General features: G+C 42.8%; 1 protein-coding gene across 3 annotated transcripts; it reads left to right on the top strand.

Annotated features, from left to right (window-relative positions):
* Positions 1 to 88: 88 nt before the first annotated feature.
* Positions 89 to 22,044, top strand: MAP3K8 (mitogen-activated protein kinase kinase kinase 8). Of its 3 annotated transcripts, none has more exons than XM_040589494.1 (10): positions 89 to 309; positions 1,276 to 2,397; positions 5,125 to 5,249; positions 6,161 to 6,521; positions 9,248 to 9,412; positions 10,906 to 11,167; positions 13,780 to 13,886; positions 18,083 to 18,235; positions 18,865 to 19,111; positions 20,652 to 22,044. In XM_040589494.1, exons 3-10 carry the CDS (start codon positions 5,215 to 5,217, stop codon positions 20,783 to 20,785), a joined length of 1,464 nt encoding a protein of 487 aa, XP_040445428.1. In that variant the 5' UTR covers positions 89 to 309; positions 1,276 to 2,397; positions 5,125 to 5,214; the 3' UTR covers positions 20,786 to 22,044. The 3 variants fall into 3 exon arrangements, with proteins under 3 accessions (XP_040445428.1, XP_040445427.1, XP_040445426.1); XM_040589493.1 differs by having other exon boundaries at positions 89 to 573; XM_040589492.1 differs by having other exon boundaries at positions 89 to 2,397.
* Positions 22,045 to 22,263: the final 219 nt, after the last annotated feature.

Genomic DNA, 22,263 nt, shown 5'->3' with positions numbered 1-22,263 from the left:
TCTGCGCAGGCGCCGGCCGGGGCGTTGGACGGCAGCTGGCAAGGCTCAGCCTTCCTCCGCCCGGCGCGCTGGGCCGCCCTGGGGTGACGCCCGCGACGTTTGCCGGGCCGGGAAGGGCGGCTGCTGCCGCCGAGGCGTGTGCGAGCTGGCGTGGGGATCCGACCCGGCCGGGCCGAGGCGGTGGGTGCGGGCAGCTGCCTGCCCCGAGCGAGGAGGCGCACGGCGGCCCTGGCCCCCTGCGAGCCCAGCCGCCAGTGCCCGCGGGCACTGCTCGCGTCCACCCCGCCAGCCGGGGACAGCAGGGCGAAGGTGGGCAGAGACGTGAGCCCCAAGGGGCCGGCGGCCGGGATCACGGAGGCTGGAATCTCGCTTTTGGCAGGCTGGCTATTTGAGGAGGGGAAATGGAACGATTGCCTGGTCCCATGCCAGGGGCGCGAATGCAGAGTGGCTGCAGAGGAGTCAGCGTGCACGTCCTGCGGGACCAGGAGTGCAGCGGTTAGGGCTCAGCTGCAGGGAGCCCGGGAAGCAGGCGCAGGCCTAGAGCATGGTTCGGCCTACAGCATGGTTCCCCAGGTACAGACTGAAGAAGATATTGTTTTCCTTAGTATTTAAAAACAGTCACTTAGGTAAGAACTGTGGGAGCGTCTGTAGTGTACGTCAGGGGCCACGTGGCTACTTCATGCATTAGCAGGTCTTCACTGCAGAGCTTTACTCTTGGTAGCCTCCTGGTAAGTCAGGGTGTGTAAGTAATTGCAGTGACCTAATGATCTTGGGTTTGTATCCCAGGATAATCCTGAAGACAGAGTAGACTGCTTTTAAAATACTGCAATTTATATCCTACGTATGCATGTCATGGAGCAGAAACTTGTGTTTCCTCCATCTCTCCATGGCGAGTTTCCTCTGGAATCCTATGACTTGTCCTTCTTAAACTCATTGATGTGGAGGGAAGAGAAACTCCTCCTCTTTTCCCCTTTGAGGCTGATCTAAAAAAAGAAAATGGTTTCATTAAAATTAATTGTGCATTTAGAAAAAAATAATAACCCATGCAAGTTCCTGAAAGAGAACTAGCGTGAGAGCTGCTACATGTTAAGGATGCATTACTCACGCTTACCCTCCCACTCTCAAGGTGCTGCCAATTCCACCCTCTCCTTGGCCTGGCCTCTCTTCTTTTTACCTCTCTGTAACCTACCTTCTTCCTCAATCCCCTTAATTTCCTTACTGTTTTTTTTTTTTTTCCCTTTAATCATCTTCAGCTTTCTTGCATTTTTTTCACAGACATTTCTTAGCAAACGCACAGAGTAATGCACGTGAACAAGGTCAACCTCAACAGAGATGATGACACATCTTTCTTCATGGAGGTTTGCCAATATATTTGTCTGCTGTGTATTTTGGAAAAGAAACCACGTATGAACTGGCATTAACTCTGCTAGCAGTGTTCCACATACTAAGTTACAATGCTAAGGAGAACAAAATCAGGTAGTGAGTCTGTCTGAATGCCTGCACATTTCAGAATATTATTTGTGCCATACTTTGGACAATTCTGAACAACATAGGAGAGGTAGCAAACAGAAAACCTTCAAAGAAGGGAGTCAGTCCATCTGGTAACGTAACCAGGAAAAGGAGTTGTATATACTGGTAATAAACACTGAAGCCTAAGGTGAGTGAGTGTCCTGAATCTTTATAACGAAAGTTTTGCCACTGACTTCAGTAAGCAAATAGTCATTTGTGCACATAATAAAACAGAGAATACAGTTGGTGTCTCACGAGACCTTGAGACAGGTCCAGCTCATCAGGTCCTAGTGTTGCGGCAGCTTGTTTTGGTGATCGAGAGGTGCCACTTCTGTGGTTGAAAACCGATTCACTGAAGAGGAGCAGTGGGGCAGCAGTCCCACCAGAGTCACTGCCATTTGGATGAGAAATAAAGTGTAGTCCTGCCCAATTTTAGCAATGACCAAGTTCACGCCACTGTTGCCCAGAGTATTTTAATCCTACTGCCACTGACAAATCCTTCGCGTTGTTGTCCTAAATTCCACCGGAGCTTCAGCGGAAGCTTTATTCAGATAACGCTGAAACCAGGCGTGCACGGGAGGCTGGTGGGGCGCCCGCTCGGTGCGCGGGGGAAGGCGGGGGCAGCGGGAGCGCATCCCGGGGCCGCCAGCCACAGGCAGCTGCCGGCGGGGCCGCGCTCCGTGCGCCCGGGGCAGGGCGGCGCTCGCTCCCGCCTTCCAGGAAACGAAATGGAAACCTCGGCCGGGGCCGCCCCGGTGCCCCGCCCTCGGCAGGGCGGGCGGCGCTACCTGCGCCCTTCCCCGCCCCCGGGAGTTTCCCGCGGGACCCGGCCGAGTGGCCCCGGCGCTGGCTGCGGGCGGGCGCGCGGCCTCTCCCGGCGCTCCGCGGGTAAGCGGGGACGGGGGGCGCGGGCGGCGGGCAGCGCTGGGGAGAGGGGCCGGAGAGCCCCGGTGGCACGGCACGGGGCTGCGCCGCGGCGGAGGCGGCTGGCGGCAGCGGATGGGGTGCGGGGGCTGTAGCGGTGTCCGGCTGCGCTCAGCTGCCGCGGGGTCCGTCGCTCCGTAGCACCTGCGCTGGCCCCGGGGCTGCCGGAGGGGGGGGCGCAGCGCGGGGGGGGGGCTCTTTGCCACTGTCAGCGCCGGGAGGTTCGGGGGGGGGTTCTTTTTCTCAAGTGAAAATCTGAAATGAGGTGGAGTTGAAGTTGTTGATATTCTTTGTCCCTCAACAGCAGAACTTTTTTTTTTTCTCCCAAGGGGATTGTGTTTTTCAAGGTTTGTTGATAACTTTGCTTAAAAACAAATAAGGAGGGTTTTTTTCATCACTGGTGGACAATTACTTGCTATTTAGACCAGAAAATTATTCCCTGAAAGCAGCACGAGAAACCTTTATTATATGTATATGATTTTGTTAAGCCAGTCTGTGCAGTTTTTGGTTAGGTGTCTTTTTTTTTTTAATTTTGTCTTTTAAAAAAAAATTATTGTAAGTTTTGTTTGTTTTCTTGATTTGTTGATTTTTGACACAGAAAAATCCCACAGAGGCTCAGAAGTCCGGTATCTGGTTACTCTTAGTTTAACATGGTGGATAGAAGGATGCTCTGAAGCAGCACACTTCTCAGGAGAAGGGGTTTAAGGAAAAGCCACTCATGATAAATAGAGAAATAAACCTTTGGCTTGGAAATTACTCATGTGATGATGTTGAAATAATGGTAGAACTGGAGAAAGAGTCTTGTGCTTTAGCAGATGACTTAAGTGCTTATATTTAGTTTTATTTTTCCACTGCATGTAAAACCACTTTTTTAACTGAGAACTTAAGCAAAGCATACTTAGTGATGTAATTTCTCTGTGTACCTGGTTTGTATGGAATGATTTAGAACATTACTTGAGTGTCCACCACAGATACTAGTACAGGATTTAGGAATAAAGAGGAAGAATGAATTCCCTGTTGGCAAATGTACACCATTTTTGCCAGTGGTGGAAATATATATATTGCTGCATCATTTAAAAAATCAGCTTTAGGTGGACTAGACACTGTTCTCTTTATGTAAACATTTAATACTTAGTTACTTTTTTGGGTAGTAGTGAAACTGTCAAGAGTATTATTAGTATTGCACTGTAGTTTGGGAACATTTTGAGGAACAGAGCAGAGCTGGTACTTACAGAAAGCTGCATTTTGTCCTAACTGTGCAGAAGCCTTATGCATGAAAACATTATCAGAGAGTGAATTAATTTAATCGTGGTATGTACTTGCCTTTATCCACAAAAGACTAGAGCATCTAGAGGCTCATGTTTTTCTTCAGAAAGTCCCTCAGGACTAGTTTCTAACTTTACCTCACTTTGTGCATGCAGTTTCTTGGTTCCTTTTATGACTGGACTGCTTCTTCTCTCTACCACCACTAATTCAGCACTAAAAAAAAAGGCAACTAGTAGAAGTCCTGCTGTGGGGGAAAACAGAAATCTCATTTATAATAAACATCTTCGGGCTTTGTTAACAGCCTTCAGCTTGGGCATAGAGCAGGAAAATGATATGCTAAGTGTTAGGAAACACCCCTAGCATCTTTTATTTCTTGTGTAGGCTGGAAAACCCTGACCTCGCTCAGCACCCCGAATACAAAGCCTGGGTGCTCCCCACTCAAGTAGTGCTAGTGACTGCAAGGTTTCCTGCCTGGCTGCCCTGATGCTAGGGGTGCCATCAGGCTGACTGGAGGCTGGGTGAACTGGTGTAGAGTGCTGGTGAAAGTCGTTGTGTCTGTTGTGTCTGTCTTCGGGGGGCACAGTGGTGCTCTGCCACTGTCACCCTGGGGTTTTGAAAAGGAGCGCGTTGCACCGCAGGCACTCCCCTTGCCTTTTCCTCCTATGCAGCATCTGCTGAGCTGTCCTGTCCTGCCTTTCAATCTCGCTGCACGTGGTCAGAGTTTCTTTGCCAAGTCAGCCGCATCATTTTACTCGGTTTTCTTCAACGTTATTGCTGACGTAAATACTCTAACCCATGAGAAATATGTGCCGCAAAGCTTCCACATCCTTGTGGGGAGGGTAAGAAAGATAATGATCATAACCAGAAACTGTACCTGGGTAAATGGCATTGCTTCGTGTCCTCAGGGGACAGTCTGCTGCTGGACCTTGAGATAAATGGGTTGTGAGCTTGCTGCTTTTCTTTTTCCTTTTTCTTTTCCTCTTTTTTGGGGTTTGGTTGGGTTTTTTTTTGGAAGTATCTTTTTGTTTGGATGTTATCTTTTGCTCAGAGTACATGATTGCAGTGGATTATAAAAAAGGGAAATGAGAGCTCTCTAAATAGGGCATGCTCTACTGGGTTTTGCTAGAGAAAAAGGAGATCCTTCTCTGCTATTGGTAAGTGTGAGGCAGGGAGAATAAAACTCAGGATCTAACCATGGAAAAACTATTTTTCACTACTGCTTGGAAATCTGAATGATCATGCAGTAGCTTGATTCTTTTCTGAGCTGTCATCTTTTTCTGCAGAAAATCCCCTGTTATCTCAGCCTTGTGATTACTAGTTTTCCTTTCCGTGAAGTCTGTGAAGCAAATGGTCATATGAGTATAAACCAGTCCTTCTGCCTGAGCTGGTATGCCATGGCTTTATTTGTTTTGCTTTTTTTAATAGACTACTACAGAACGCTGTGAAATTATCATCGGTGGTAAATACAGGTTCAAGAAACATGATGACTTTAGGGATTATATTGAGACATTATTGATGGTTTTGTGTGATGTAACCTGGATAAATACAAGGTAAGTGTTCTAGACTTTCGCATATTGAAAACTATTTGTATAAGTATTTTAATGACCGACCTTGCGTATGTTTCTAACATGAATAGAGTAACTCTGACTTAAAGTAGGAACCTGAGATAGGAAGGGACTTTATGAGAAGTTGAAACCAGTTTTGTAGTGAAAGTCCACTTCAGCAAAATGGTCAAGATTTATCTTCAAAAATTTTTGTTAGGACTAGTGAGGGCAGAACAGACTGCTGGAAAGTGCTTCAAAGCTTTTATGATAACTCAATTTCTGATTGTCTTCTGAAACTGGTGAAAATTTCAGTTCAAGTCTAGTTCTGATCAAGTATTTGCAAAAATGATGGTTCGTGTATCTCAGGTGGTGACTTACTTGTGCTTTATGCAACGATACTAATAGGTGCTTATTACTAGTGGAATGATCTTGCTCCATGACCTTCTCCTTTTCCTGGACACATCGCATAAATTGCTCATAAAAACTTAGGGATAAACTAATTGAGTATGTTTATATCTATTTCTGTCGTTCATTTCCAAGTAATGAATTTCTTCATTTTTATTGAGGTTGCTCCTTATTTTTGCATATCCAGCAAAATATAACTAGTTCGTGCTACCTTACTGTGCCAGTTCCTTTAATAAAAAGCTTTATCAAAGTAAATTCCAAGAATGAGTGACAGAGGAAGTTCACTAATAACTTCTAAATAGAATTTCATTAGCAAAGACTTTTTCTCCATTTCCTCTTCATCCAGTCTACTAATTATTATTTTCTTCATAATACAAATTAATAATTTTAAATCTTAACTGTGTAATGATGAGCTGTCTATCACCACGCTTCTTTTCTTTCTAAAACATTCATTTGCTAAAAAAAATTTAGATGAAAAGTGTTTTCAGGTTTGTTTGTTTGTTTTTTTGCAGGAGTGGTTTTGCAAAGTGGACAGTAATGGAGTATATGAGCACGGGGAGTGATAGCAAAGAGGAGATTGACTTGTTGCTAACTAATTTAAATATGTCTGAGGTGATAGACATCATGGAAAACCTTTATCCAGGTGGAGACCTTGCAGTCTATAAAGACAGCTTACTTACAATGTGTGAAGAGTCAAATCAAAATGAAGAACGTACAGAATCTTTACTGTTTTGTGAAAGGGAGGTTTCTTTGATGTCCTCTGTCAAATACGGGACTGTGGAAGACCTGCTTGCTTTTGCAAATCAGGTATCTAACACTGCAAAACAATTTAAAGGATGCAGACAGCAAGAATCTGGAATCCTCCTGAATATGGTATGTCTCTCTTCTTTTCACTTGAAAATTAGTAAACCTTAGGAGTTAGCAGGTTTTACTGAACCTAAACGAAGATCACCCCCAGTCCCAGGAGTAACAGTTAGGCTGTTGTTCTTTGTGCAAACTGGGGAATGGAGGGGATCTCTGAAGTCATCAAGTCTAGCCCATGCAGGCTCAGGCAGCTATGGAGAAAGGACTGTTGTTTAGAAAGGTTGACTATAGGTTAACAGGCTCTTGGTATCCCTTGAAATTACAAAAAATTTCCCAATACAAACTTAAGATGCATAGTAAAAAAGCAAAAGCCACAACTATGATGGCTTAGAGGTTCAGGAGATGCTAAGGGTTTCCCAGTGCCTTTACTTCATGCAGTAAAGAGTTCATTATGAAAAACTCCCAATTAAAAGTCTAGGATCTATTTTGGTGTAGTTACTGAATTCACTTTATCTTCACAAAGTGTAAAAAAGCAAGATAAGGAGAAAAAGCATATAGTATGAACTGTGACTTTCAGAGCTACAATATTATATGATATCACACACTGCTGAATTCAAGTATAGATCCATTGCTTAGAGATATGTTCATTTTTTCCCTAAAATTGTGTTCTATAAGCACCTGTAGATATTAGGGTCATTGGACTTCTATTGAAAATCAGTTACTCTGGAAGCAATTATGAAAGGGAAGTTTATTCAAATATATTTGTGCTGCTGCTGTATTTTCTTAAAGCGTTCTGCTTCTATCAACTTAAATATCTTGCATGTAATATGTTTTATATGTGAACATTTGTTGCTTGAGTCCTACTGGTTACTGGGGTTTGAAATAGTACAGAGTATCACCTTATTCTGATTTGGAAGGAGTATTGCAAAAGAGTCAGTTTTAAACTCTAATGTTGAAATGACACCTAGGAGTATTAAATGTTTCCTATACTTAGGATAGACACTGTTCTACATACTCGTGGTTGTTTTGCTTGCATGTTGTTTCTACAGATACATACAATTGCTGTGAACCAAGTACTATTAGGTGCATGTGATCCCATTAAGCAGCTGAGGACTGGAGGCAGGACATTACCTGTATGTGCATTTCAGCAAGTGCATCTCCATTGTAAATATCTACAGCATTTTAGTTAGGATCAGGAGTGTTGCTGATTGCCTGGTGACCCACACTGTGGCTTGCATCACAAAGGGTCTTGGAGCACACAAACTGGATTTCTTTCATTTGAAACTGAAGCTGGAGGATGCGTTACAGCCACAAATGAGCATTCACTCCATGAGCAGGCTAGGAACTAGTCCTGAAAACCTCCTGTGTGGTGGTTGTTGCGCTCTCCCTCAGCAAGTCTGCTCCACTCAGTCAGTGTTTCTTTCCAGGATAGGTGTAACCCCTATGGATTAGCTAGTCTCAACCCCTTGAAATGCAGAAGCGAGCAGGCAAAATGTATGGATTACTAGGCTTTAGCTTGGTTCTGATAAGTAGAGGGAAGGCTCATTCTGCGTCTCCTAAGCAAAATACCTTTAATAAAAGATACCGCCCCTCAATAGTTAAGAACTTATCATCCTCAAAATTAAGAACTTTGAAGAATGAACTTATTTCGTGTACATACTAGTCATAGATGACAGCTTTAGCAGCCAAGAAGTTACTTTCCCAATTGAAAAACATGAAGGTGGTTAAAGCACAAAAAGATTGTGTTACATCTTAAAAAGAAATCTAAACCAAATCATCTTCCTAATATGCTGTTATCTTAAAAAATGTAGCTGAAGAGCTCGGTATGTGAGGCCATGTGACAGATGTGAAGTGATAAATATCCTTGATATGCTTTTACATATATTCAAGGATTTCAATAAAGTAGCTCTAAGTAGGTTAATCATACTCCAGGTACTGACAGTACTGTATATACCCGAATTACTTAAAAGCATATTCACAGGAAAGATTAATTCTTTAGCTGCGAGAATATTAAGAGGCTGAAGAAATAACATCAAACCTCAAGCAGTACTCACATGGCTGTAGTCAGGAGTTTGGTGTCTCTCTGACATTTGCAGAGGGAAGATTTAGAACAAGATACTGACTTAGATGCTCTGAATTGCTTCCTGGAGGAGCCCTCCTTGCCTTGTTGATGATATAAAGGATGAAAGCTCCCAACGTTACCTACCAAAAATGGACAGTGTGCTTCCTATTCTTTTTTTTTTTTTAACTATAGTATAAAACTAGAAGGTAGCTGGTAAAATCGTGGCAGACTTCTTTGATCTTTTACTTAGCAGCAGAAACAAGATGGAAAATCAAAATATATTCCCCTAGCAGTACATGTGATATTAGGAAATGCTGAAACTCTTGCTCACATCATGTAAGATAGCTTGTGAGTAACAGGTATGTGGCATAACAAGTTAGCAGATTACAGGAAGGACAAACATGTGCAGGTAAATCTAATAAGAAGAGGTGGGTAATTTCATTAACCCAGCTGCTGTTGTTGTTGTTTCAAGACAATTAATTGCAACTTACACTTGGTAAGTTAGTCACTAGAGAGAAACGTGGATGCCTGGGCTGTGATTGAATGCCACACCTCACATGCTGTTCCCATTTGGTGTTTCTAAATAAAGACTGCTGAATAGATTGCATGCATCGTGCACGTATATATGAATTTTTTTCTTTCTCACTACATGTATATAATTAATTAGGCTTGGAGTAGTTTTAACTTCATTGTGGGTTCTTTTTATTTGATTGTGGTTTTTTCAACTCCACAGATCACACCCAAGAATGGGCGCTATCAAATTGACTCGGATGTTCTTCTGTTTCCGTGGAAGCTGACTTACAGGAACATTGGCTCTGATTTTATTCCTCGGGGTGCTTTTGGGAAGGTGTACTTAGCCCAAGACAGAGAAACCAAGAAAAGAATGGCATGCAAACTGGTATGTTAGTTGAGTATTTTTCTCTCTGAGCAAATATTTTATGACATAGTACATAAAGTATATTTTCAAATATGTCTGCATCAAATTCTACTGTTAGGCTGATGATCATCTTGGTTTTGCTGGGCTACACAAGGTAGGAAAAATGCACGTTTTTAATTGTTAGTTTGTTTTAATTTTTTGGCTCTGAGACTGCAAAAATTTCTGCATTTTGAAAGTATCTGGAAGCCTGTGTAACTGCCACATGAGCTGTGGTGCCGAGGTAGACAGCTTTCTACTTGTCCTGCTGTACTCGTGGTAAAATAACTAGCGTGAGATCACATGCCTGCTGAACATGATGGCAAAACCCCATTGCTGCAGGTGGTTTTAGGATCTTGTCCTTTAACTGTGATCCTGAGACTTAAGTTTTCTTCACTCCCAATGGCGTTAATGTACGTGAGGGCCCAGCTTATGTGCAACTCTCATTATGTTTTGGGCACTGACTGAGTTTAAGGCTGTGAGATGTTTCAAGAAAACTGTTAAGCACCCTCCCTATTTACATGCAAGCCAACATTTTCTTTCAACTTTACTTTTCCACATACTATTCTGAATTGAGCGGTAAATATTTAGGGCCAGTAAAAGCTCAGCTGGGACACTGCTCTATATATACCAGCTCGTGAATAAGTACCTGTATTACTTCTGTGTGTGAAAAAGTTGGAAAGACAGTTGTATGTCCTTCCCTTGCAGCCAACGTATCCACGTGGGGACAGATTGCATAACCTGCTGCAGAATTAAAACATCCTGATGCTTCTGAAAATATAAATAGTATTTCTCATTGCAATGAAAATATTAGCCTCTTACTTGGTTTACAGCCACAAGTCTGAGGGGAGGAGAATAAAAGCAGTGGTAGTAGCCTTTCCATGTGTAAGCAAACACTGCTTTTATTGGCTTAGCAATCTGCCATCAGTACTTTTTTCAAGAAATATAGTGCTTGCCAGGTGCTCGCTTTGAGAGAGGTTTCATTTCTTGTAAGCTGTAAAACAGTGCTGATAAGGGTTGAGTTGAGGTCAGTGGTGGCCCTGAGCATGGCTGGTCTGTAGACTGTGCTGAGCACTGATCCATGTGTCAGGTGGGTGTATAGTTCTTGTAGAGCAGATGAGACTGCGCAAAGCTAATGGAAAAAGTGGTGGATTTTTATCTCCCTAACCAGGAAGTTTGCATAGAGCTTTTGCGTAACCACTGGGTTCTGACAGGAATAACTCTTGCTACATTGCTTTTTCTGGAAGTTTGCACTTTTTATTTGGGCATGATTCCAGAAACTCTCTCAGCTTTAAACAGGGTGTATCTCAACCAGAAAGGAAGAACAAGTCACAGCATCAAAATAAAGCTCTGTATTTTAACAAGTGCATAGGAGTGCTTTGCTTCCTCCTTCCATTTTAATCTATAGGACAGCTAGTGTCAGTATGGATAACTTGGTTTTTGAGCTGCTTTTTTGTGGTTTTGTTTCAATGTTTTAGGTTCCAGTGGAACAGTTCAAACCATCGGATGTTGAAATACAGGCATGTTTCCGTCACGAAAACATTGCTGAATTATATGGTGCCATTTTGTGGGATGAGACGATCCATCTCTTCATGGAAGCTGGAGAGGGAGGATCTGTCATGGAAAAGCTGGAGAGTTGTGGTCCTATGAGAGAATTTGAAATCATTTGGGTGACAAAGCATATTCTGAAAGGACTTGACTTTCTCCACTCCAAGCGGATTATCCATCATGATATCAAACGTACGTATGTGTGATTCCTTGGGATGCTTTCTAGTCCAGGCTGGACTGGGACTCCAGTGGAGATCCTAGGACTCCACTGGGGCATGTAGCCTTGCATCTCGAGGAGGGAGGGATGGATAATCTTAAAAAAGGACAAGGTCAGGTCCTGTTATTTATGCTATTCATTAATAGCGTAAATAATTGATCTTTACGCTTTTCATTAATACACTCAGTGGAGAAGATTATTTGAAAGTCATAGTTCCTTTGCCTTTCTTGAGCAACTCAATTTGAAATAAAAACCTGAACAGAATGAGAGAAATTATCAGTCTATGTTAAGCTAGAAGCTTCGCTCTTTCTATGTAAATTCATCTTGAGTGCTTCCATGCCCACCTTCCACTTGCACCTTCTTTTAGTTTTTATGTTTCTGCGTGGCTGTTACTCAGTTTGAGACACTTGAGAACTAAATACATAATTTGTACTGGTGTGGTTTTTTAAATTTAAACAAATTTTATTATATATTTGCTTTTCAAAAGCTCTGGGTATTAACATTTATAAATAATCAAAATACGTTGATATTAAACCTAAATTAAATACATTAATATCAAATGGCTTTAAAATTTAATTTAAAATACCATTTCTCCCAGCATTACCTTCCCCCTTTCTCCCAGCATTACCTTCCCCCACAGATAAATTCTGCCTTTCTAGTAACAGTACTTCTAATGAAGATGTATCTCTTCTGTGAGTTCATTTTTGCTAAACGTGAGAGTTTAAACTAGAATTATTCAAACCAAAGAGTTAAAATAAATAGTTTGACAGAAGATGATTATCAGGAATTGCTATTTTTTTAAATCTGTTTTGCATATTTTTTGTAGTTGATACAGGTCAGTACTTTAGATGTAAACCTTTGAGATTCTGACAACTATAAAACCGCTTTATTTTCCCCTTAGTTGTGCTTTCTCGCTTGTGGTAAGAGCCTTTCCGATGGGTTTATCGTAATTGGCAGTAACAGTGACATTGATTAAATGGTTTAAAAACCAGATCAGCCAGAACCCATCCCACTACATCTTTGATAGTGGATAGGAGAACCAGCCTGTTGTGAATGTGGTGGATGTGAGTGCGTTTTGCTTCTCCCAGCCTTTTTCAGCACTGTGGGATGGAGGGCAGGAGCTGGGGTGGAGCTGGCCGATGGCTGCCAGGCCACGCACCCGCCTGCAGCCTGCGCTTTGTGTGAGGGGGGCAGGCCCTTAATGGCAGCTGTGCCCTCCACTCTAGCGAGTCGAGGTGTGTGTCTTCCCTCACCAGGCCGAATTCAATAGAAAAGGCCGTTCCTGACCATCCCCGATTTCTTCCTTGCTGCATGGGCTGCCATTGAGTCTGTCCTGCTGGCCCAGGAGAGGATTTCGCTGACAGAAAGACTGCCCTGAGCCAGGAAGGGAGGAGGGCTTTCTGTTGGCTCTCTGGAGCATTTTGGCGCTGCTACTCATTTTAGCCCTTGGCTGGAAAGCGGTTAAATCATGAGGCTATTTGGTAGGGGGTGGAACTTCAGTCCAAAACCAGCCGAAGCTGGGGCTGGTGTGGTCCCGAACAGGCAGCAGAGCCTGCTGCGCTGTGGTAGTCTGGCCCTCTGCACCGTCCTTTATGTGGTGTTTAAAATCCGTATCTTCAAAGGTACCCCTAAAATTACAGATTCATGTACGTAGTTTCATAGCAGTGGTAAGGAGGCAGCTGCGCGAAGTATTGCTTCAGGAGTCAGTGCTGCTGAAATCAGACCTGCGTCTTGCCACCGGCGGGTCAGGATGGGCACTGTCAGGACAGAAAATGACACACGGTTTCCTCTGGGCAAAAATGCATTTCTGTTGTGTAACTTGGAGACTTCATTCATCCACGTCTTCTGAAACGGCAAACAGGAATTTCTCAGGGCTTACACGGAGCACTACCTTCCTAAGTATTTGATTGGAAATACAACTGCAAAGAAAGCCTCTTGAGTACAAAGTTGTGCCTTAGGCCGAGTGTTATGAAGGAAAGTGAAAGGAAAGCTCCTGGATACTGCTGCAATTCAGTGGGATTTTGGAACACTGTGTCTTTTATTACTTTTGCAGCCATAGTCTGTGCTCTGTTGTCACACTGAGCTGCTCTTGCTGACCCATGCAGGAGGCTGGTGTGGCTGCTGTGGAGGGGCCTCAGTTACTTTCTGCTTCTGTCTTCTTTTAAATCATTAGTGGAGAGAAACTTCTTGGTGACCAACAGTTATGTTGTTTATAGCCAGACCTGCACAGCATGCTCTTCACCTTGGAGACCATAAAACATCTTCAGGGCAAGCCTCACTGTGCCGAGGTGCCTACCAGTCTTCCACCTTCATCCCTTATCCTCAGCCTCTCACTCTCTCTGGAAAATGACCAAATGTTGATTCTTCTTTTACATAAGCCATTCCAGTTTGATTTTTAAGGTGTGATTTTAAAATTGGACCCAATCACTAACAGGCCCGTTTTGGGTAGGAGAGGGACTGTCAGCTATAGAGGCTGGTTGTGCTAATCTCCCTTTTCAGGCTAACATCCAAATGAAACAGGCATGCTGTAGAATAAATGCCAAACATGCTAGAAACTTACATGCTGTTATTTTTGCTTTTCTTTTAGCAAGCAACATTGTCTTTATGTCAACTAAGGCTGTTTTGGTGGATTTTGGCCTAAGTGTTCAAATGACCGGAGACATTTACTACCCCAAAGACCTTAGAGGAACAGAGGTAAGAAGCTGAAGGGACAAAAGCCCTTATGCTGTGTTACTGCCATGGTTGTGATGCTTAGGCTCAAATGTGGAGTTTGAGGGTAGAAGTTTGGGCAAAAGAGTTTTGTAATAACTTCTCAAAAAGTTACAAACAAACATCAATATAATCTCAATTATATTTTTAATTTCAACGTGCAGAATAGAGGATCAGGTGTTACACTTTGAAAGCCATGTCACTTTCTCTGCAGTCCCGTTTGTTAGATTATTAAATATGAAGTCAAAGAGAAATCAGGGTTCACTGAAGTCAAAAGAAGGTTGTTTGCAGTGGATCAGCTGCTGGTCAGAGACACTTCAGACAGGAATTTGTTCTTTGTTCTAGCAAAGATTTCTTCTGAGATACCAGTTATGAACTGGGGTGACCTGCCCAACACAGTAGTTTGATTCCTCCTTTGAAACTGCAGAAATTACAGACCTCTGGGTTTAATCCCTTAGCATTTCTAAGCCCTTTTCCCCATCTACATGTAATGCACTTGTCCTTTGGGGGTTATGTATGGCACAGTTGATTTATTTATTAAACTTGCTTAGACATTACAGTGATGGAGGTGGAGGCCTTTTAAACGTTCTCTATAACTTTGACTCTGAACGTGCACTGAGGTCCTGCACACCATTTGGGCTACAATCATGCCAAGGTGTTTCCAGGGCTGGTGCTTTAGCAAACAACCAGGCAGCAGCAAGTAGCTTGGATAGTTGCTGCAAATGTGGGTTTGTGTGCTCTGTGTTGCTGGAGGAAGTTGTTTACAGGAAACGCTTCAGCTGAAATGTTGGTGCTTACAATTTTGATAGTCTTCCACAGCACAGTGTTTAGAGGAGATACTTGTATAACTGACAAAAAGTATTTAACTCCTTGGAAGGGTAGGATAAACCAAGATTTCACAGAACATTAGGCTTGTTTGTTTATTTTTTTCCAAGATATTTGGGAAAATCCTTGAACATTTGTTTTCACTGTCTTTCTAGTCAGGGGAATTAAAAGCTTAAAATGCTTACTGTACTGGAAGCAACATGCTTTCTGGCGTTTAATGTACATGCTTTGTGGGGGGGTTGTTTTGGTTTAGTTTGAAGTTTTTTGTTTAAGGGGCTTTTGTGTGATGTTAATGAGAATAAGAAAAATGGTGGGAATTAATTGAAGACTGTGGTAAGGTATTTCACAAGGATGGAGATGTGTGTAAACAGGAAATTTCCAGGTTTGTGGAGTGGACTGGTGATGATCCACGTCTAGTTGGAGGACTGACCTACTGTGAAAAACACTTAGTTCTTGATTTAGTAGGGAGAAAATTATTCCACACTGTTGAGCATCTGCGGTCATGTCTTCAGAAAGCGGATAATCTCCACAACTGTGAAACGTGGCAGTGCTTGGTGTTTGCTGTCTCAGGGGACAGGTAGCCAGTCCTTGGAACCAGCAGTCCTGCTGCTCTGTCGCAGCATCACAGGCCAGAAGTAAGGTTGCAGAGAGGGCACTGGGAAAGGAGATTTTCGAATACCAGTGACAGACTTACAGGAGCATCATGAATGCTAGCGTATAGGTTTTTCTGCTCACAGTCTTCCTCCTAGGCATCTTCCTGTCCACAGTGCCTTTTTTCAGCCTTGTGGGGTGCCGAATCCAGTCACCCACAAATGTGCTCTACAGTCTTTATTGTGCTGGCTTTCTTGATTTTTTTCAAAGTAAGATTTTGGTTCTCCAAAGTCCTCCTGAGTTTTTCACCCTCTATAATGCAGCCTTAAGAAGTGGTGCAGCTGTCCAGGAGTGTTGTTTCTGCATGTGGTTGTGCAACCCCTTGTTAGGGCTCTATCACCACCATGCAGCGTCGTGCCTGTGGACTGGCTGATTTCTCTTACACCTGGTATTGGCAGGGACTCGTGTCCACAAAGGAAGTGGCAGTTGGAGTTACCTTTCTCCTGTGCATGTTCTTGTTTGGGGGGGTAGGGTTTCTATTTGTGTCTATAGCACAGGTGGTCTGAACGTAGTGAATCTTCTTTGTGTTTATGAAAATGAATAGTTGCAATTCTGGGCAGAATGATTGAAAGAGAGTTAAATTTTATTTAGTTGGTGTAGCATGACAAACCTGGCTTTTCTGAACAGTGTGTGCACAAGGCATGCGACACAGTATACTAGGGTTGTGATGAAACTGCTCTGCAGGAAATATATTTGCTAGGTATTTGCTATGCTTTGTTATGTTTCTGTCACTGTTAAAATATGTAAGCTTCAGTTAAAACTATCTGAGGGGAGAAAAAAAGTTGTCTGTTAAGTTTTATTAAATGTGGAAGGTGTAATTCATTTGCAGGAATGCTAAACTAAAACTAGTACAGCATGAAGAAAAGGACTGGTTTTTAGCTGGGTTATGTCTCTGGTCTGAATGGCAGACAAGTGCCAGCCCCGCAGTAGGAAGGAGTGAGAATGGGAAAGTATTCAGAGCTTGTGCTGCCTGTTTTGGTAGGTTTAGGCTAGTCTAAATCAGTCTGAAATCATAGCATTGGTGCACATCTAACTTTTGCTTTTTGTCCTTGTGCAGTGGAGGTGCATCTTGACGATTTTTACACTTTGACTATAACTGCAGACAGGTTCTTGTTCCAGCATTCTTTCTTCCTCAGCAAGGCAGCTGCTTTTTGTTTATGCAACTTTCACTCAAGTTGCCTGTATTTGCTAATGCCTTTTTTTTTGTGTGTGGTTTTTTGTTTTTTTTTTTTTTTTTTTTTAACAAAAGTATAAATTCTGTTCTTTGCTCCTTAAGAGACTTTAAAGGTGGCAGGTGCAGATGTACTTGTTCTATCTTAGCCCTGAGGAAAGCAGTGATAGGAGTAAGTAGCAGCTGTAGATGCCTGCTGAACCTTTGCACATGCTTCCAGTTGGAAGCTCTGTTTGCAGGTATCATATGTGATTTACTGGGAAATACTCCTCAGAATTTGCCTGAGCCCTACAGCTGTGCTCTATCTATGGTAATAAGCAGTAAACCCATGTGATGATGACTTAACTTCCTGCTCTTGTGTCAGTTAATAGCTTTTAATGTGATTCTTTGTGGCAGGATGACTTGAACTAATTAAAGTTCTGTTTGGCTCCTTTAGAGGGAAATTGGGTGAGGGAAAAGTAGAAACCAGCAGCAAATAGGGTGGCTTGCTAACCTGGTGTGTTGGGCTGTGCCCACACGGTGTTGAAACCTGCTCCCTGGGCCAGTGGTGGGGGCAGAGCTGTGCTGGCAGCTCCTGCCAGCCGCGGGGTGTGCCACTGCCATCCTGCCTGTCTGGTTCCCAGCTGCCTGTAGCTGGCAGGAGCTTCCCACCAGATCCTTCTTCAGGGTCTTGACAAATCCAAATGTTTCAGTGAAATGTTTGGGTGGAGACTGTATTTTGGTTTAGATGAGATTAGAATTTTTGGTTAAAAAAACCCCGCAGGGTGGAAGAGGGATGCTTGCCTCAAAATAGCTGCTCTGGGGGTAACCAGGTGGAAAGGGCATGCAGCAGGACATAAGAGACCTGACTTTTAATTTATGCATTGCCTTAAACCTGGCTTGTTCCGCACTATCCCATTTCTTAGGATGATGCCCCAACATGCAGGTTATTGGAGAAGGGTTGAGAGGAGAAGAGTAAGTAAGGCAGGAAAGTGTGCATCTGTCAGTTCTCAGAAGAGTTGTGTAGTATCCAATGCAAGGGATGTGAGAGAATGGACTCCTACCCCCAGCTGGGTGGCTAGCAGTGGGGGTCACCCTCTCTCTTTAGCCTAGCACGCGCCCATGTTGTTCAGGCAGAATGGAGCGGTCCCAGCAGTGCCCCACAAAATAAACTGGCAATTCAGGCACCTTGCTTCTTTTGCTGTGGAAGGATGAGGTTCCTGCTACCCAACTGAACGAAGCAGAGTTATGGCCTGAACCTCAGCCTCTCACAGCTGAGCGAAGTCCCATAGCCACTGAGCTGTGGCCTGTCTGGAGAGAGCAAACCTGGAATATGAGTTTGTCCAGGTGCCAGACCAGAAAATCTCTGTGATTGTGGTAATGTGCAGAGCAGAAAAAAATTGTATTTTCTAGGTGGTGCTTGGTCTTTAGGCTGCAGGTGCTAGTGGGGTGCATCCCTTTAGAGGGGGGTTTCCTGGATCACAAAATGTCACAATTTGTCTTTGCCTGTTGTTTCCCTCTATTGATTAATCTTTTTTTTGACTGTTCTTCCCAGATTTACATGAGCCCTGAAGTTATCCTCTGCAGAGGCCACACAACAAAAGCAGATATCTACAGTATGGGAGCTACTATTATTCATATGCAAACTGGCATCCCGCCCTGGGTGAACAGATATCCTCGTTCTGCATATCCATCCTACCTCTATATTGTAAGTGTCCTTAGCAAAGCCATAGCTCAGTTTCAGTTGAAGGGTTTAAAGTAGCCTTGTTTGGAAAGCTCCAGTCATATAAAAACTATCAAAATCTTTGTCAGAGAGATGATATCATACTTTTTGCTTCAGGGGAAGGAGGGAAGAAGTGGGGGTTTGAGTGTTTAGGGGAAGACAGAGGCTGAGCTGGTGTCATCTCTGTGGTTTGTGTTACCATTTACAGGCCTTCGGTGTACTGCAAGGATGGTGTTAGAACAGTGTGAAACTTGATTGAAACAAGCCCACCTGTGTTCTACTTGTCTGTTTTGCCTAGGAGTTGCAGATAAAAACTGGAGTCTCACAAATTTAATTCTCTGATTCTTCCAGTGTGTACAGAAATCTGGTAAATTTACATCGCACCAGATTTTAGGCTTGCCTGGCGTTGATTTGAGTTTTTAAATTTATGATAAAATTTGAATTTGAAAAGGTGGATTTTTGTGCAGTTACATGTTCTGTTGTAACTGACCAGCCCAGCTTAGGGAGGTGATGAGTTGTAAGTGGGGAATTCCCAGACCACTCGTGGTTATCTGTGACTTCCCCTTCCATTGTTTTATGGAATAACTGTTTCAACGGTCTTTTTATTCCAACAGATACACAAGCAAGCGCCCCCCTTAGAGGACATAGCTGAAGACTGCAGCACTTCCATGAGAGAGTTGCTAGAAGCAGCTCTAGAAAGGAATCCTCATCATAGGCTGTCTGCAGCAGACTTACTGAAACACGGAGCCTTACACCCACCCCCAGAAGAGCAGCCGCGGTGCCAGAGCCTGGACTCAGCGCTGTTTGAAAGGAAAAGACTACTCGCGAGGAAGGAGCTGCAGTTGCCAGAAAACATTACAGGTAATGGTATCCGGTTTACTTACCTTGCACCTTGTAGATTTTACTTTGTGTCAAAACTTGATTTGAGTGAGTGTTTAGAAACAAACGAAACTCAAAAAGCTGCTGGAAAGAGACCAGTAAAAATCCCAATCAGATGAGATCAGACCCGGAGCTCATTAAGTGTTACGTAAAATGCCCATTGACTTCAGCAGGGGAAGAACAGCGTGAATTCTGCAGCTCCAGAAAGGCTGGCTCATGAAAAAGCCCTGGCAGTCATTCAGGGCACTTTGCAAAGTGTAGGTTGCTGTCCTAAATTGCCTTCATTTGCCACAGCAGTAGCGGTGTTTTATTGACACTAGTGATTTGTTAACAACAACAAAATAAAAAGTCCAACAACCACCACGACCACCAAATCCAAAGCTTTTTGCCTTCTCAAAGAAAAAGATACACACAAAACCATAACTGTAGTATTGTTGAGTGTCAGCAGTACAAGCCTTTCATTTTAAAACCAAAAATGACTGTAGAATAGAACATAGTTCTTGTGCATTAATAAGTGCTTTATGAAGGATAATACACGAACCAGTTAGGAAACTCAGTGTGTCCTCAGATAATACCAAGCCCAAGGGAGATTTAGTGCCAGCAGCCTATTAACAGACTTCAAAATGCTTTTGTTCTGTCTAAAATATGTTAGGAGAGGCCTAACAAAGGGCATTTAAAAACTGACCCCAGACAAGTGGTTTATTTGATTGTGGTAAGTATTTGAAAAGATACCTATGCAAAGTTTTGTGTGCTGTAATGCATAATTGTTGCAACAAATCCACTTGGCATTTAAATTGATCACAGCCTTTGCATCTAGAATGGCATTGCTCCTTCTGGATTTTGCTTTGTGGGTGCATAACCCTTTGACTGGCTCAGGCCATCTGGATCAATTCTTTTGAAGATGAAAAAATACTTGAGCATTAAACTGAAACTTTAGGTGTTTGAGATTCCAGGACAGTCATTATACAAGTATTCAGGGGAGTTCTGCTGTTGCAAACTAGGTCTGGTTTCTTCAGACCTTGATTTAAAAGGAAAAAAAAAAAATCTTGAGACTGATGGTCCCGTATTTATTCGGTATTGTCACACCCAGTGACTTAAAGAGGATATTATCTGTTTAGATTAAAATTGCTTTATAATGAAGGGGAATTCTCAGCTGGCAGAAAGTTAGCAGTTGGGGTTTTTTCTTGCATCAAACTCTCCCTTAGCACTATAGCTCGATGGATCAGGAAGCTCTGCCTAGCTGTCCCAGCTGAGGGAGGTTTTTTTTTTAAATAGTTGAACACACTTGGAGTTTTCAGTAGCAAGCTGCTTAATTTTCTTTGCACTAGTGTTGTGGATTGATTTGTTGTCTTTTATTTTATTTTATTTTACATGAGGTTTATGTTATGTTGTCCTTAAAAATGAAGCTTTCTAAACCACAGATAGATAAAAGCAAATATTGGTTGTAGTGTCTACAACCATGAAACAGAACTAGTGTGGCTGTTTGTGCAACAATGACATGCTTTTTCTCTTTTCTTTTTAGATTCCTCGTTGTGTACTGGGAGTATGGAAGAGTCGGACCTGCTAAAGAGGCAAAGATCACTCTACATAGACCTTGGAGCTCTAGCTGGTTACTTCAATATTGTTAGGGGACCACCAGCCTTAGAATACAACTGACCCAGTAACATTTTATGTTGGCAGGTCAGAAATGGACCTCTACCTCTTAAAAATGGATTTTAAGACTTGATTTTCAAATTTGTACATAAAAATATTGCCATTGTAGGCTGTCAAATGTGAATAGTGTTTAATTGCACAGATGGTTAAGCTAAACCCTTAGGGGCTCTGATAAGCTGATCCCAAGCAATGACCTTTGTGCATTTGTTGGTTGACCAACAAGAAGATGGCAAAAAGAACACTGCTGGGATGTCTTAATCCAGGATATCTTCCTGTGCTGGGCCTTGCACTTTTATAAAACTTATAATATATATATTGCTTGCAAGTACTTCCATGAAAAAGAATAAGAGTAATTGAGCATGTGGGCTGTAAGATTCAGTCTCTCTAAGCTGTCCTTAGAGGAAACCTTAAAAAAAAAAAAAAAAAGTTCTTGATTTAACCAGTTAAAGAGTGGTTCAGTCTTGTTTTGTCTTTGAGGCTTGACCAGTCTCTGGTCATGCTTAATGGAAATCAGGGCCTCTCTTAAGCAGAGCTAATTTCTATCAGCTATCTCTGGAGCCAAAGCATCACTTGATTAAAGATGTGTTTTAACTTTGCATCTTCCCTGGGCTGTCAGAGCTAATCAGGGCACTGTCCCCCTTTGTGGGTGGAGGTAATCCTTCACTGGCAGTGTTGGTTATCTTTGGGAATGGCACAGCAAGCTGGCCCTGAGAAAGCATGGCAGTGGCTTCCTGTGTTACAGCTACTGCAAGGGTATCTTGAGTAGTTTTCAAGGGTCGATCAAATGTTATTCCCAATTGGTAACAGTGGGCAGGCTCCAGACTCATGCTTCTTAATACTTCAAAAATTGTACACGTGTAATTGTCGTGAGTGCTATGGTTTGGAAAGCGTGTCAGAAGTGACAAGCTGTGTTTATGTTCCTATGGAAATGGAATTGTATTATTGTTCTTGCTGTGCCTCGTACATTTGAAACATGATGTTTTGGATGATAGTAAAACTATGTAAACTGCATAGTTCTGTACATCCCATGGGATGAGAACGTAAACTTTTATAAAACTTTCTTTGATGCTTAGGATGACTCTTTATAAGCATTTGCGTTAAAATGGCATACTATGTATGTTGTACACTGAATCTTTCCTGAAGCACAGTCTCTTTTTCATACATCTGATATTTAATGCTGCTCTTGTCTAACACATGGTCTTAAACAGATGATTTCTAGTTTGATACTGATATGGTCAAATAAATCCAGCTCAGTGCCTTGAGACGTGGTCACTCTGTTCTTTCACTTTTGAAAACAGCATGCGGCTGTGACTGTATTTGGGCTAACGTCCCCTGCCGTGGCCTCGGTGCGCTACACGTATTGTTCCACTTGTTGGGGAGGTGAGTGAAGGTCGTTGTTGATGGATTTTGGGCTTTGGTAAGATGATGAGGGTTTCTGACAAAATCTCATTCTCAGACCCCAGCACTCCTTCTGGACTGCC

Source organism: Falco naumanni, chromosome 4, assembly GCF_017639655.2.
Source record: "Falco naumanni isolate bFalNau1 chromosome 4, bFalNau1.pat, whole genome shotgun sequence".
Taxonomy (NCBI): Eukaryota; Metazoa; Chordata; class Aves; order Falconiformes; family Falconidae; genus Falco; species Falco naumanni.
This window is presented reverse-complemented; position numbering and strand designations above follow the sequence as displayed.

Excerpts from the sequence above, each read along its gene's own strand:
- MAP3K8 (XM_040589494.1), top strand. The coding sequence starts at position 5,215 with ATGGTTTTGTGTGATGTAACCTGGATAAATACAAG. Across the intron at positions 9,413-10,905 it reads AAAGAATGGCATGCAAACTG|GTTCCAGTGGAACAGTTCAA; the intron begins GTATGTTAGTTG and ends TCAATGTTTTAG. Across the intron at positions 11,168-13,779 it reads TATCCATCATGATATCAAAC|CAAGCAACATTGTCTTTATG; the intron begins GTACGTATGTGT and ends CTTTTCTTTTAG.